This window comes from Microcaecilia unicolor, chromosome 9, assembly GCF_901765095.1.
Source record: "Microcaecilia unicolor chromosome 9, aMicUni1.1, whole genome shotgun sequence".
In the NCBI taxonomy this organism is placed as follows: Eukaryota; Metazoa; Chordata; class Amphibia; order Gymnophiona; family Siphonopidae; genus Microcaecilia; species Microcaecilia unicolor.
In genome coordinates, this window is record NC_044039.1 from 166,981,027 (window position 1) to 166,994,482 (window position 13,456).

A 13,456-nucleotide genomic window follows, 5' to 3' on the forward strand; every position below is an offset into this window, starting at 1 on the left:
AACACGCATATGGGTATACAGTTCAAAAATATGACTGCAAAATTAACATATAAAATCATTTCATGGTCCTGGGCCAGACGTGGAACTGGTGAAACCTGATCAATATGATATTCCCCTTACACATAATACCCTATTAAACCATGGAAACACAAATAGCGATGAAGCTTTATATCTACAAGACCCATAATAGTTTCTCACCTTCTGAAGGAGAAGTGACTGCAAATTCTATGTAAGATACTTACCTCTGAAGATTTTTCAAACATTTATTTTTTATGAAATCACAAAGATGTTTATCTTAATGAAAAAATTACTAGTGTGCTAATGTCCATTTGAGTAGTACAAAGTAGTTCTGAGAAAAGTTCTAAGCACTGTAGAAAATAAGTGCTATTCTTAAATTATACCAAAAGAAAGAACAGTAGAAAAATAATGTTTTTTTTTTTACAGCAGAATAAAATAAAACACATAGTTAAGAGGTAATAATAAATAGCTCAAATGCTCATTTAGCATTATATTTTGACCAAGAATTATACAGGCCTCAAAATCTTTCAGTGGCACTGTGATAATGCAGATCCTAAATGAGGTCACACAAATATTACATTGTCTTTAACAATGGAAAATAAGACTATTGTAGCCTGTTTACTTCGTAAATGAAAATTAAACTGAACTAGATTTAACTAAATAGTAGAAATGTTTTAGGAGGATTTCAAGCATCCTCATGTGTGTCACTCAAATACCATACACTAACAGTGCTTATGTGATGCTACATACTGTACTGGCTTCTCAATTCATAACCAAAATCATGGAACTCAGAATTACATTAGATCTAATTATCACTACAGATATATCAATAAAACCATAAGGTGCCTTCAAGTCCAACTTTTGCTTCTTGGAAACAAAATAAAGTCATACATGCAGGAATGCATTAGCTTTGTTCCATCAGTTTTAACGATATCTTCTAATGTTCAAAGTTGTTCTTCATGTTGCTCATACTCTTCAGCTTGGTCCTGGTTATACAAAAAAGTTAGAAGGAACAGTGCAACATCCAAAGATGACCAATATGCAGTGTGTGATGTTACTGCTGACCAGTATCTGCTCTCCACAAGGCCTTCACGTAGCTCAAAATCAATTCTGTGCTCCAACTCCACTGAAATGAGAGGAGGACATTACTACAACAATCATCTGACAGAAGTTTTGACAACTTATGTCTTGTTTACATTACCTACACAAAACATAAAAAGTAAGCACTTCATGATTATTAGATACTAAAGTTTACATAACTGGTGGCCAATTGTGTGTCTATAACATGAAGAAAAAAATCATCAGGATAAAGAGAAATAAACCATAGAGACTTCATTTCAGGATAATTTAATTGCCTTAATTTTCTAAGAGTTTTCAGCCTACTTATTGCCAAATGTGCCTATAGCATATATTCACTAACATAACAAGTATTAAGAATCATTCAGTGAAGATATGATCCAGATGTACCAAAGGATGAAGAAATCTCTTAACGCATCAGTCTCAATATTTAACATCTCACTGATGTTCAGAGATGTTTATTCTAGCCCAGTTCACGACAGGATAGAGAAAGCAACATTTAAAAAAATTTAAATTTCTTGCTTACTGCTTGCAAGCCCAAAAGCTAAAAAAGTGCTGTACATTTAGGTATTTTCTGCCCCTAGAAGGCTTACAATCTGAATTTGTACTCGAGGCAATAGAAGGTTGTGTGTCTTGCCCTAGATCACAAGGAGCTACAGTGGGATTTGAACCTGGCTTCCTTGTTCCTCAGCCCACTGCTCTAATCATTAGGCTACTCCTCCATTCATTTTACCAAGTTTTCCCCGCAGCTAAAACTTTTTTTTTTTTTTTCAGAAACTAATGGAGAAGGCAAAGAAAATTCTAATGTCAATTTTTGCAATGACGGCACAATTCTGTACAGGTAATGAGGGAGGCATTAATCTGTATGAACTCAAACTGCCTCCTATAGTTAAATAAATGACACAAGTGTTAAAATAAACTTGAGAGACTGCGATATATTCCACATGCCTTGACTTAGGAATGAGGTCCATTATTGTCACGGTACGCTCAAAATGAACCCATTTAGAGATATTGCCCCTAGAGTAAGTTATATTTATAATTTATGGTGCATACATTTGACATAGGCAAAACTGCCAAAAACGTGTGCAAACATCAAGTAAAATATAAACATAAATGGGCAGTGCTCTAGCAACTATATTGGTTCTTGAAAGAAAATGTGCTCTGTAGGTTTTGTTTGTACCACAAAAATGCAAGTCTTGAAAGTTCATAAATTATACCAGTATTTCCCAACCACCAGTCCATGGCAGCATTTTGCCAGTCCACAGAATGATAGTTACTGCAATAGAACAAGGAAGAAAAAAGACCCGCATAGCAGCTGTCCTGGCTGCACTACATCCTGCATTGTAATCTGGCTGAATGGCCTCCAGGCCTCATCTTATCAGTGCTGTAGCGATGGTGGCTGACACCCAGGGCGGGTCGCTGCTGCGCACCCCTCCCCACCAGGTGCAGCACGGCGCACCCCCCCTCGGCAAACACCCCCCCCCCCGGAGCGCATTCGTACTTGCATAGGGAAGCGGTGAGGGGCGATCCGCCCCGAGTGCACGTCGCTGGGAGCTGCGCTGGCTCCGCTGGTTCCCTGCCCTCTCTACCCCGGAACAGGAAGTAACTGTTCCGAGGCAGAAGGAACAGGGAACCAGCGAAGCAGACACCCCACCAGTGGCGTGTACCCGGGGCGGACCACCCCACCGCCCCCATTTCCTATGCCACTGCATCTTATACTAACCTTTGTTGTTAGTTATCAAAACCTATAAACAAATTCTGAATATAAATGTTGTCATAAAGACAGAGAGACTCCAAAGCCCTAAGAAGGGTTCTATGTTGTAAAGCTGTAAAGAACTGGGGGAGGATCTCTAGCTGCCTCCAAGATAGGGAGAAGGACCAACTTAATCCTAGCTCAGTAACATTAGCTATGAAGACCTGAGAACCTCTCTTTTCCTGCACCAAGAAGGCAAGCAAGGGAAAAAGAAATATATCCCTGAGAAATCAAGCAATACATCATACTTCCAGGTATGAGTATTAGGGCTTCTTTTCCAAAGTCACGCTAGTAATTATCATGTGGCAAATGAGAGGAAGCCCATAGGAATTAATGGGCTTCCTTCCATTTGCCAAACAGGAATCGCTAGTGCGGCTTCAAGGATGCTATGGGAAATGGAACAACTCATGGAGTTGCATCAGCTGGTTCCTACTTAACAGAGTCAAAGGAATGTGAAATGGAATGTTTGGAACAGGGTATGCCTTGCTCTGCAACTTAAGCTATTACAGAGACCAGATACAAACCTGCAGTTTTGTTCGGAAATTTTATTTCTTTTTCTTGTGAGCCGCAAGGGAGGGAATATTTAAGTTTTACTGCTATAAGGAAGGAGCTGCTCTTTCAGGCTTCTTTCCCTGAAAAGGGTTGAAATGGGCAGGAAGGGGCTGAAAAAGGACTTGGACTAGCAAGTATTTTTTTTCTTTTTCTGAGCATTTGAGTGCTGCCAGTGCCAAGGCTATTTCAGAAGCGCGTGGACTATGTTACAGATTGAAATTGAGTTTATGAAACTGTGGTACTGTTTAAAGCCTAAATATAAAACTGTTTAAAGTAAAAAGTCAGACGGCAACAGAATTAAGCCAGTTAGCAGCTGGAAATCAAGGTAGGCACCAGCAAAAGGTGGGAAGTCCAAAGCTCCACAGAACAAAACAGCATATGAAAAGGGGTGAAGAAAAATATGTCAAATGATGTGCATTCCAGAAAGTAGCCTTTATTGAACATAACCCGTACAAGTGATCCAACAGTGGAGGAGTGGCCTAGTGGTTAGGGTGGTGGACTCTGGTCCTGGGGAACTGAGGAACTGAGTTCAATTCCCACTTCAGGCACAGCTCCTTGTGACTCTGGGCAAGTCACTTAACCCTCCATTGCCCCATGTAAGCCGCATTGAGCCTGCCATGAGTGGGAAAGCGCGGGGTACAAATGTAACTAAAAAAAAACCCAAAACAGTCACCGTATTTTGGCTACACAGCCTTTTTAAGGGGTCCAAAGAATATGAAGGATCAATTCTTAAAAGAAGCACTGTTCCGTTGGTTCAAATTGAACACACAAGTTGTACAAAGATAGCTCAGCATCCTGGCAATAGTCATAGCATAATAGCTGTTATGTTGGACTATTGCCAGGACGCTGAGCTATCATTGTACAACTTCTGTGTCCAATTTGAACCAACTGAACTGTGCTTCTTTTGAGAATTGATACTTCGTATTTTTTTGGAACCCTGATGCAGGCTGTATAGCAGAAAAACAGAGACTGTGTCGGATCACTTGTACAGGTTATGTTCAATAAAGGCTGCTTTCTGGAATGCACATCGTTTGACACGTTTTTCTTCACCCCTTTTCGTATGCAGTATCAAGGAAGGGACATAAGATTGGGATTATAAAAATATATTTACATATATATAGATAGATACAGTGGGGGAAATAAGTATTTGATCCCTTGCTGATTTTGTAAGTTTGCCCACTGACAAAGACATGAGCAGCCCATAATTGAAGGGTAGGTTATTGGTAACAGTGAGAGATAGCACATCACAAATTAAATCCGGAAAATCACATTGTGGAAAGTATATGAATTTATTTGCATTCTGCAGAGGGAAATAAGTATTTGATCCCCCACCAACCAGTAAGAGATCTGGCCCCTACAGACCAGGTAGATGCTCCAAATCAACTCGTTACCTGCATGACAGACAGCTGTCGGCAATGGTCACCTGTATGAAAGACACCTGTCCACAGACTCAGTGAATCAGTCAGACTCTAACCTCTACAAAATGGCCAAGAGCAAGGAGCTGTCTAAGGATGTCAGGGACAAGATCATACACCTGCACAAGGCTGGAATGGGCTACAAAACCATCAGTAAGACGCTGGGCGAGAAGGAGACAACTGTTGGTGCCATAGTAAGAAAATGGAAGAAGTACAAAATGACTGTCAATCGACAAAGATCTGGGGCTCCACGCAAAATCTCACCTCGTGGGGTATCCTTGATCATGAGGAAGGTTAGAAATCAGCCTACAACTACAAGGGGGGAACTTGTCAATGATCTCAAGGCAGCTGGGACCACTGTCACCACGAAAACCATTGGTAACACATTACGACATAACGGATTGCAATCCTGCAGTGCCCGCAAGGTCCCCCTGCTCCGGAAGGCACATGTGACGGCCCGTCTGAAGTTTGCCAGTGAACACCTGGATGATGCCGAGAGTGATTGGGAGAAGGTGCTGTGGTCAGATGAGACAAAAATTGAGCTCTTTGGCATGAACTCAACTCGCCGTGTTTGGAGGAAGAGAAATGCTGCCTATGACCCAAAGAACACCGTCCCCACTGTCAAGCATGGAGGTGGAAATGTTATGTTTTGGGGGTGTTTCTCTGCTAAGGGCACAGGACTACTTCACCGCATCAATGGGAGAATGGATGGGGCCATGTACCGTACAATTCTGAGTGACAACCTCCTTCCCTCCGCCAGGGCCTTAAAAATGGGTCGTGGCTGGGTCTTCCAGCACGACAATGACCCAAAACATACAGCCAAGGCAACAAAGGAGTGGCTCAGGAAGAAGCACATTAGGGTCATGGAGTGGCCTAGCCAGTCACCAGACCTTAATCCCATTGAAAACTTATGGAGGGAGCTGAAGATGCGAGTTGCCAAGCGACAGCCCAGAACTCTTAATGATTTAGAGATGATCTGCAAAGAGGAGTGGACCAAAATTCCTCCTGACATGTGTGCAAACCTCATCATCAACTACAGAAGACGTCTGACCGCTGTGCTTGCCAACAAGGGTTTTGCCACCAAGTATTAGGTCTTGTTTGCCAGAGGGATTAAATACTTATTTCCCTCTGCAGAATGCAAATAAATTCATATACTTTCCACAATGTGATTTTCCGGATTTAATTTGTGATGTGCTATCTCTCACTGTTACCAATAACCTACCCTTCAATTATGGGCTGCTCATGTCTTTGTCAGTGGGCAAACTTACAAAATCAGCAAGGGATCAAATACTTATTTCCCCCACTGTATATCTGACTGTTTTGTTTTGTTGATATCTATACATCTATATTGTGTTTCAGAAGCTGTCTCGGTGTCCCGTTGCTCTTAAGTACATAAGCATCGCCATGCTGAGACAGACCAAGGGTCCATCGAGCCCAGCACCCTGTCATCGACAGTGACCAAAAGAACAAGCAATTTGTCCCGCCCATCCTAGAAATGGTGTATTATTCTCTCTTTCCACTTGATTAGTACAAGGGAATTTCATTGGGGGGGGGGGGGGGGGGATAAGAGGGTAGAACTCGGAAGAAAATCTGGGGTGGCATTCCTTTATTGGAAGAGACTTTTAGTGGTCCTTACAGCCTGTGATAAAAAGGAAGTACATGTAACTGTCTCTCAAAGCATAGGGGCAGTGCAGGGCAAAGTGGAAGGGGAGATTATCACCCCTTAAAACTGGATACTAGAAGGGAGTATGTGCATGCCACTTTAAAGGCTGAGGGAGGGGAGCACAGGGCATACAGTTGGTGAACACACTTTCTACATGATTCACAGAATAATTGCCTGGGACTGACATCTTTATGATCAATGCTGTTCTGGCGTTTATTTCTCCTTTACTATGTCCTTGCTAACTAAAAGGATACCACTTCAAAAGCAAATGACTGGTAACATTTAGCTTTTAATGATGTTTTCCTCTTGCTCTTTTAAGAAACTCACCCACCTAAGAAAATGTTTCAGTTCTTCGCTCAGGGTTGGGCAACCTTGGTCCTCAAGGGCTGCAATCCAGTTGGGTTTTCAGATTTCCCCAATGAATATGTATTTCACCATCTTGAATTTACAAACCTGTAAAAGCTCCCTTAACCTCACTGCTTCAATCACTTTACATTCATACCATACATCACATTACATTCTTACACTCAATACACAGTGCGAGTAGTTCAAACATCATCCCACTGACAGCCTTACTTTAGTGACTCTTGATGTAAATTCACTGTATGCAAACATACCACAAGAGGCGGCTTTGAGCTTGATAGCAGACACATTGAAAGGACAGGACTTATTATCTAAGATAGAATTAATTAACAACTTAGCCAGACTGGTAATTACAAAAAATTACTTTGCTTTTGAAGAAAAGTTTTTCTTACAAACGAAGGGACTAGCAATGGGAGCAACAGTAGCCCCCACAGTAGCATGCCTGTATATGGCACAATTTGAGGAAAGATTTGTTTATAAAAGCAGGTATGCAATTCAGGTATTCCAATGGTATAGATATATAGATGATATTTTCCTCATATGGGCTGGCAATTTAGAAGACATGAGGGAGTTCTTGGAATACCTGAATAAATGTGATAGTAATATCACCTTTTCAACAAATGTGGGAGGAGATCATTGTGAATTTTTGGACATGAAAATCAGATATATAGAAGGGTCTTTCACAATGAATGTTTTCTGGAAGCCCACGGACAGAAATACCTTGCTACACTATTCAAGTCACCATCCGACTCCATAAAAAAATGGTATCCCAATAGGACAGTTTCTTTGGATTCGCAGAATATGTACTAATAAGGAGGACTTTTTAGATCAGGCAGAATTGATGCGACAGCTGTTTAGACAGCGGGGTTACCCCTTAAAGACTAAAGCATTCAAAAGGGCATATAATGTACATTGGGAGTAGCTATTTGAAAAGGAGAGGGAAAGTAGAGAAAACAGAATACCATGTATCCTTCCATATGTAGCTAGTATCGACGGAGTAAAGAGAATTATACAAAAAACATTGGACAATGTTGGGGGTCCACAAGGTATTTCAGAATGCCCCCCGATTTACATATAACAGGAGATGGAATCTGGGAGAGAAATTGAGAAAAGGAAGGCACTTTTTAAAAACAGAAGGGGGTCATCATAAATGCATAGGATGCAGGTATTGCCCTTTAGCGATAGAAGGGAACTAGATCGAGGTTCCTAATCAAAATAAAGAGAAGTTCCATTTAAAGTGCAACACGAACTGTGAATCTGATTTTGTTATATATGCGATTCAGTGCCTGTGTGGGTTGATGTACATTGGACAGAAAGAAAATCAAAGAGAGAATTGCTCAACATTTAAGCAACATCAGACTGGGCAAAAGAGAAGCCACACTAGTTGATCACTGGATAAGACTAGGACATAAAGTGGAAGAGCTAAAATTTATAGTACTGGTACAAATGGACACCACTAGGGGGGGGCAATATATTGCAGAATATGCTAAAGGTAGAGCAACGTTTAATCTTTTAGTGGAAGACGGTTTCTCCTACAGGGTTCAATAAAGCAATTGAGTGGGCGGGTCTATAAAAGAAAGGAAACTCTATCCACAGGGTAAAGGAATTGATACTTGCAAGAAGCATGCGTGGCGTCCGAGAAGAATTAAGTGCCATTTTGGACAGGCTGGTATGTGTCCCGACCTAAGCTGAAAAGCACAGTAAAGTTTAAATTGTGACAAGGTATGTGAAACTTACATAAAGTGTTTACTATCACAGTGCAGAGATAGAAAGTAAGAGAGGATTCCTCACTGTTTGTGTTTTTTGGATTATAGTCATCGCCCTTGACGACGCCTAGAGCAAAACACAATTGTGTTGGGCTTGATTATAAAGAACACAGTGTGATGTGAATAACGAGTGGAGATACTGAGAATCGAGGAGCTGCTCAGTAGAAGAACGTAGTGCATTGCAAAGACTAGCAAAGTGAAATGGCAGGAATAGCAGCCCTCTGAAGGAAATCTATTGAACCAGAAAGAGACTTGAAAGAATGAGGCAACTGAGAACCCGCAGGAGACTGAAAACAACTCAAGATAAGAGACCATTATAGATACAAGGGAGACTCTTATAGGCTTTTAAAATTAACATTAATTCCATGTATAGAGGTGGTCAGTGGAAAACACAGTGACCATAGTAACAGATAGTATTGTTTATGTATAGGTTTGATTTCAATCAGAAGCAAACAGTTTGAACTACTCGCACTGTGTATTGAATGTAAGAATGTAGTGTGGTGTATGGTATGAATGTAAAGTGATTGAAGCAGTGAGGATAAGGGAGCTTTACAGATTTGTAAATTCAAGATGGTGAAATAAATAGCGAATGCTACATACCTGTAGAAGGTATTCTCCGAGGACAGCAGGCTGATTGTTCTCACTGATGGGTGACGTCCACGGCAGCCCCTCCAATCGGAAACTTCACTAGCAAAGTCCTTTGCTAGCCCTCGCGCGCCCGCGCGCACCGCGCATGCGCGGCCGTCTTCCCGCCCGAAACCGGCTCGAGCCGGCCAGTCCAGTATGTAGCAAGACAATACACTTCAAGGGAAGACACAACTCCAAAGGGGAGGCGGGCGGGTTTGTGAGAACAATCAGCCTGCTGTCCTCGGAGAATACCTTCTACAGGTATGTAGCATTCGCTTTCTCCGAGGACAAGCAGGCTGCTTGTTCTCACTGATGGGGTATCCCTAGCCCCCAGGCTCACTCAAAACAACAACATTGGTCAATTGGGCCTCGCAACGGCGAGGACATAACTGAGATTGACCTAAAAAATTTACCAACTAACTGAGAGTGTAGCCTGGAACAGAACAAACAGGGCCCTCGGGGGGTGGAGTTGGATCCTAAAGCCCAAACAGGTTCTGAAGAACTGACTGCCCGAACCGACTGTCACGTCGGGTATCCTGCTGCAGGCAGTAATGAGATGTGAATGTGTGGACAGATGACCACGTCGCAGCTTTGCAAATTTCCTCCATGGTGGCTGACTTCAAGTGGGCTACCGACGCTGCCATGGCTCTAACATTATGAGCCGTGACATGACCCTCAAGAGCCAGCCCAGCCTGGGCGTAAGTGAAGGAAATGCAATCTGCTAGCCAATTGGATATGGTGCGTTTCCCTACAGCCACTCCCCTCTTGTTGGGATCAAAAGAAACAAACAATTGGGCGGACTGTCTGTGGGGCTGTGTCCGCTCCAGATAGAAGGCCAATGCTCTCTTGCAGTCCAATGTGTGCAGCTGACGTTCAGCAGGGCAGGAATGAGGACGGGGAAAGAATGTTGGCAAGACAATTGACTGGTTCAGATGGAACTCCGACACAACCTTTGGCAGAAACTTAGGGTGAGTGCGGAGGACTACTCTGTTGTGATGAAATTTGGTGTAAGGGGCCTGGGCTACCAGGGCCTGAAGCTCACTGACTCTACGAGCCGAGGTAACTGCCACCAAGAAAATGACCTTCCAGGTCAAGTACTTCGGATGGCAGGAATTCAGTGGCTCGAAAGGAGGTTTCATCAGCTGGGTGAGAACGACATTGAGATCCCATGACACTGTAGGAGGCTTGACAGGGGGCTTTGACAAAAGCAAACCTCTCATGAAGCGAACAACTAAAGGCTGTCCTGAGATCGGCTTACCTTCCACTTGGTAATGGTATGCACTGATTGCACTAAGGTGAACCCTTACGGAGTTGGTCTTCAGACCAGACTCCGACAAGTGGAGAAGGTATTCAAGCAGGGTCTGTGTAGGACAAGAGCGAGGATCTAGGGCCTTGCTGTCACACCAGACGGCAAACCTCCTCCAATGAAAGAAGTAACTTCTCTTAGTGGAGTCTTTCCTGGAAGCAAGCAAGATGCGGGAGACACCCTCTGGCAGACCCAAAGAGGCAAAGTCTACGCCCTCAACATCCAGGCCGTGAGAGCCAGGGACTGGAGGTTGGGATGCAGCAGAGCCCCTTCGTCCTGCGTGATGAGGGTCGGAAAACACTCCAATCTCCACGGTTCTTCGGAGGATAACTCCAGAAGAAGAGGGAACCAGATCTGACGCGGCCAAAAGGGAGCAATCAGAATCATGGTGCCTCGGTCTTGCTTGAGTTTCAACAAAGTCTTCCCCACCAGAGGAATGGGAGGATAAGCATACAGCAGACCTTCCCCCCAATCCAGGAGGAAGGCATCCGACGCCAGTCTGCCGTGGGCCTGAAGCCTGGAACAGAACTGAGGGACCTTGTGGTTCACTTGAGATGCGAAGAGATCTACCAGGGGGGGGCCCCACGCCCGGAAGATCTGTCGCACCACACGGGAATTGAGCGACCACTCGTGAGGTTGCATAATCCTGCTCAACCTGTCGGCCAGACTGTTGTTTACGCCTGCCAGATATGTGGCTTGGAGCACCATGCCTTGACGGCGAGCCCAGAGCCACATGCTGACGGCTTCCTGACACAGGGGGCGAGATCCGGTGCCCCCCTGCTTGTTGACATAGTACATGGCAACCTGATTGTCTGTCTGAATTTGGATAATTTGGTGGGACAGCCGATCTCTGAAAGCCTTCAGAGCGTTCCAGATCGCTCGCAACTCCAGAAGATTGATCTGTAGATCGCTTTCTTGGAGGGACCACCTTCCTTGGGTGTGAAGCCCATCGACATGAGCTCCCCATCCCAGGAGAGACGCATCCGTGGTCAGCACCTTTTGAGGCTGAGGAATTTGGAAGGGACGTCCCAGAGTCAAATTGGAGCAAATCGTCCACCAATACAGGGATTCGAGAAAACTCGTGGACAGGTGGATCACGTCCTCTAGACCCCCGGCGGCCTGATACCACTGGGAGGCTAGGGTCCATTGAGCAGATCTCATGTGAAGGCGGGCCATGGGAGTCACATGAACTGTGGAGGCCATGTGGCCCAGCAATCTCAACATCTGCCGAGCTGTGATCTGCTGGGACGCTCGCACCCGCGAGACGAGGGACAACAAGTTGTTGGCCCTCGCCTCTGGGAGATAGGCGCGAGCCGTCCGAGAATCCAGCAGGGCTCCGATGAATTCGAGTTTCTGCACTGGGAGAAGATGGGACTTTGGGTAATTTATCACAAACCCCAGTAGCTCCAGGAGGCGAATAGTCATCTGCGTGGACTGCAGGGCTCCTGCCTCGGATGTGTTCTTCACCAGCCAATCGTCGAGATATGGGAACACGTGCACCCCCAGCCTGCGAAGCGCCGCTGCTACCACAGCTAGGCACTTTGTGAACACCCTGGGCGCAGAGGCGAGCCCAAAGGGTAGCACACAGTACTGGAAGTGGCGTGCGCCCAGCTGAAATCGCAGATACTGTCTGTGAGCTGGCAGTATCGGGATGTGTGTGTAGGCATCCTTCAAGTCCAGAGAGCATAGCCAATCGTTTTGCTGAATCATGGGGAGAAGGGTGCCCAGGGAAAGCATCCTGAACTTTTCTTTTACGAGATATTTGTTCAGGGCCCTTAGGTCTAGGATGGGACGCATCCCCCCTGTTTTCTTTTCCACAAGGAAGTACCTGGAATAGAACCCCAGCCCTTCTTGCCCGGATGGCACGGGCTCGACCGCATTGGCGCTGAGAAGGGCGGAGAGTTCCTCTGCAAGTACCTGCTTGTGCTGGAAGCTGTAGGACTGAGCTCCCGGTGAACAATTTGGAGGTTGAGAGGCCAAATTGAGGGTGTATCCTTGCCGGACTATTTGGAGAACCCACTGATCGGAGGTTATAAGAGGCCACCTTTGGTGAAAAGCTTTCAACCTCCCTCCGACAGGCAGGTCGCCCGGCACTGACACTTGGATGTCGGCTATGCTCTGCTGGAGCCAGTCAAAAGCTCGCCCCTTGCTTTTGCTGGGGAGCCGCGGGGCCTTGCTGATTCGCACGCTGCTGACGAGAGCGAGCGCGCTGGGGCTTAGCCTGGGCCGCAGGCTGTCGGGAAGGAGGATTGTACCTACGCTTGCCAGAAGTATAGGGAACAGTCTTCCTTCCCCCGAAAAATCGTCTACCTGTAGAGGTAGAAGCTGAAGGCTGCCGGCGGGCGAACTTGTCGAATGCGGTGTCCCGCTGGTGGAGAGACTCTACCACCTGCTCGACTTTTTCGCCAAAAATGTTATCCGCACGGCAAGGCAAGTCCGTAATCCGCTGCTGGACTCTATTCTCCAGGTCGGCGGCACGCAGCCATGAGAGCCTGCGCATCACCACACCTTGAGCAGCGGCCCTGGACGCAACATCAAAAGTGTCATAAACTCCTCTGGCCAGGAATTTTCTGCACGCCTTCAGCTGCCTGACCACCTCCTGAAAAGGCTTGGCTTGCTCAGGGGGAAGAGCATCAACCAAGCCCGCCAACTGCCGCACATTATTCCGCATGTGTATGCTCGTGTAGAGCTGGTAAGACTGGATCTTGGACACGAGCATAGAGGAATGGTAGGCCTTCCTCCCAAAGGAGTCTAAGGTTCTAGCGTCCTTGCCCGGGGGCGCCGAAGCATGTTCCCTAGAACTCTTAGCCTTCTTTAGGGCCAAATCCACAACTCCAGAGTCATGAGGCAACTGAGTGCGCATCAGCTCTGGGTCCCCATGGATCCGGTACTGGGACTCGATCTTCTTGGGAATGT

At 45.4% G+C, this 13,456-nt stretch overlaps 1 protein-coding gene across 4 annotated transcripts in view; it reads right to left on the bottom strand.

The window, feature by feature from the left end:
- Positions 1-495: 495 nt before the first annotated feature.
- The window catches only part of DDHD1 (DDHD domain containing 1), a 243,404-nt gene continuing 230,443 nt past the window's right edge, over positions 496-13,456 (bottom strand). For all 4 annotated transcript variants that reach the window (XM_030214713.1, XM_030214712.1, XM_030214710.1 and 1 more), the window contains one exon: positions 496-1,144. In XM_030214713.1, coding sequence (XP_030070573.1) covers positions 963-1,144 — 182 coding nt within the window. In that variant the 3' untranslated portion in view covers positions 496-962. The remainder of the gene's footprint in view (positions 1,145-13,456) is intronic.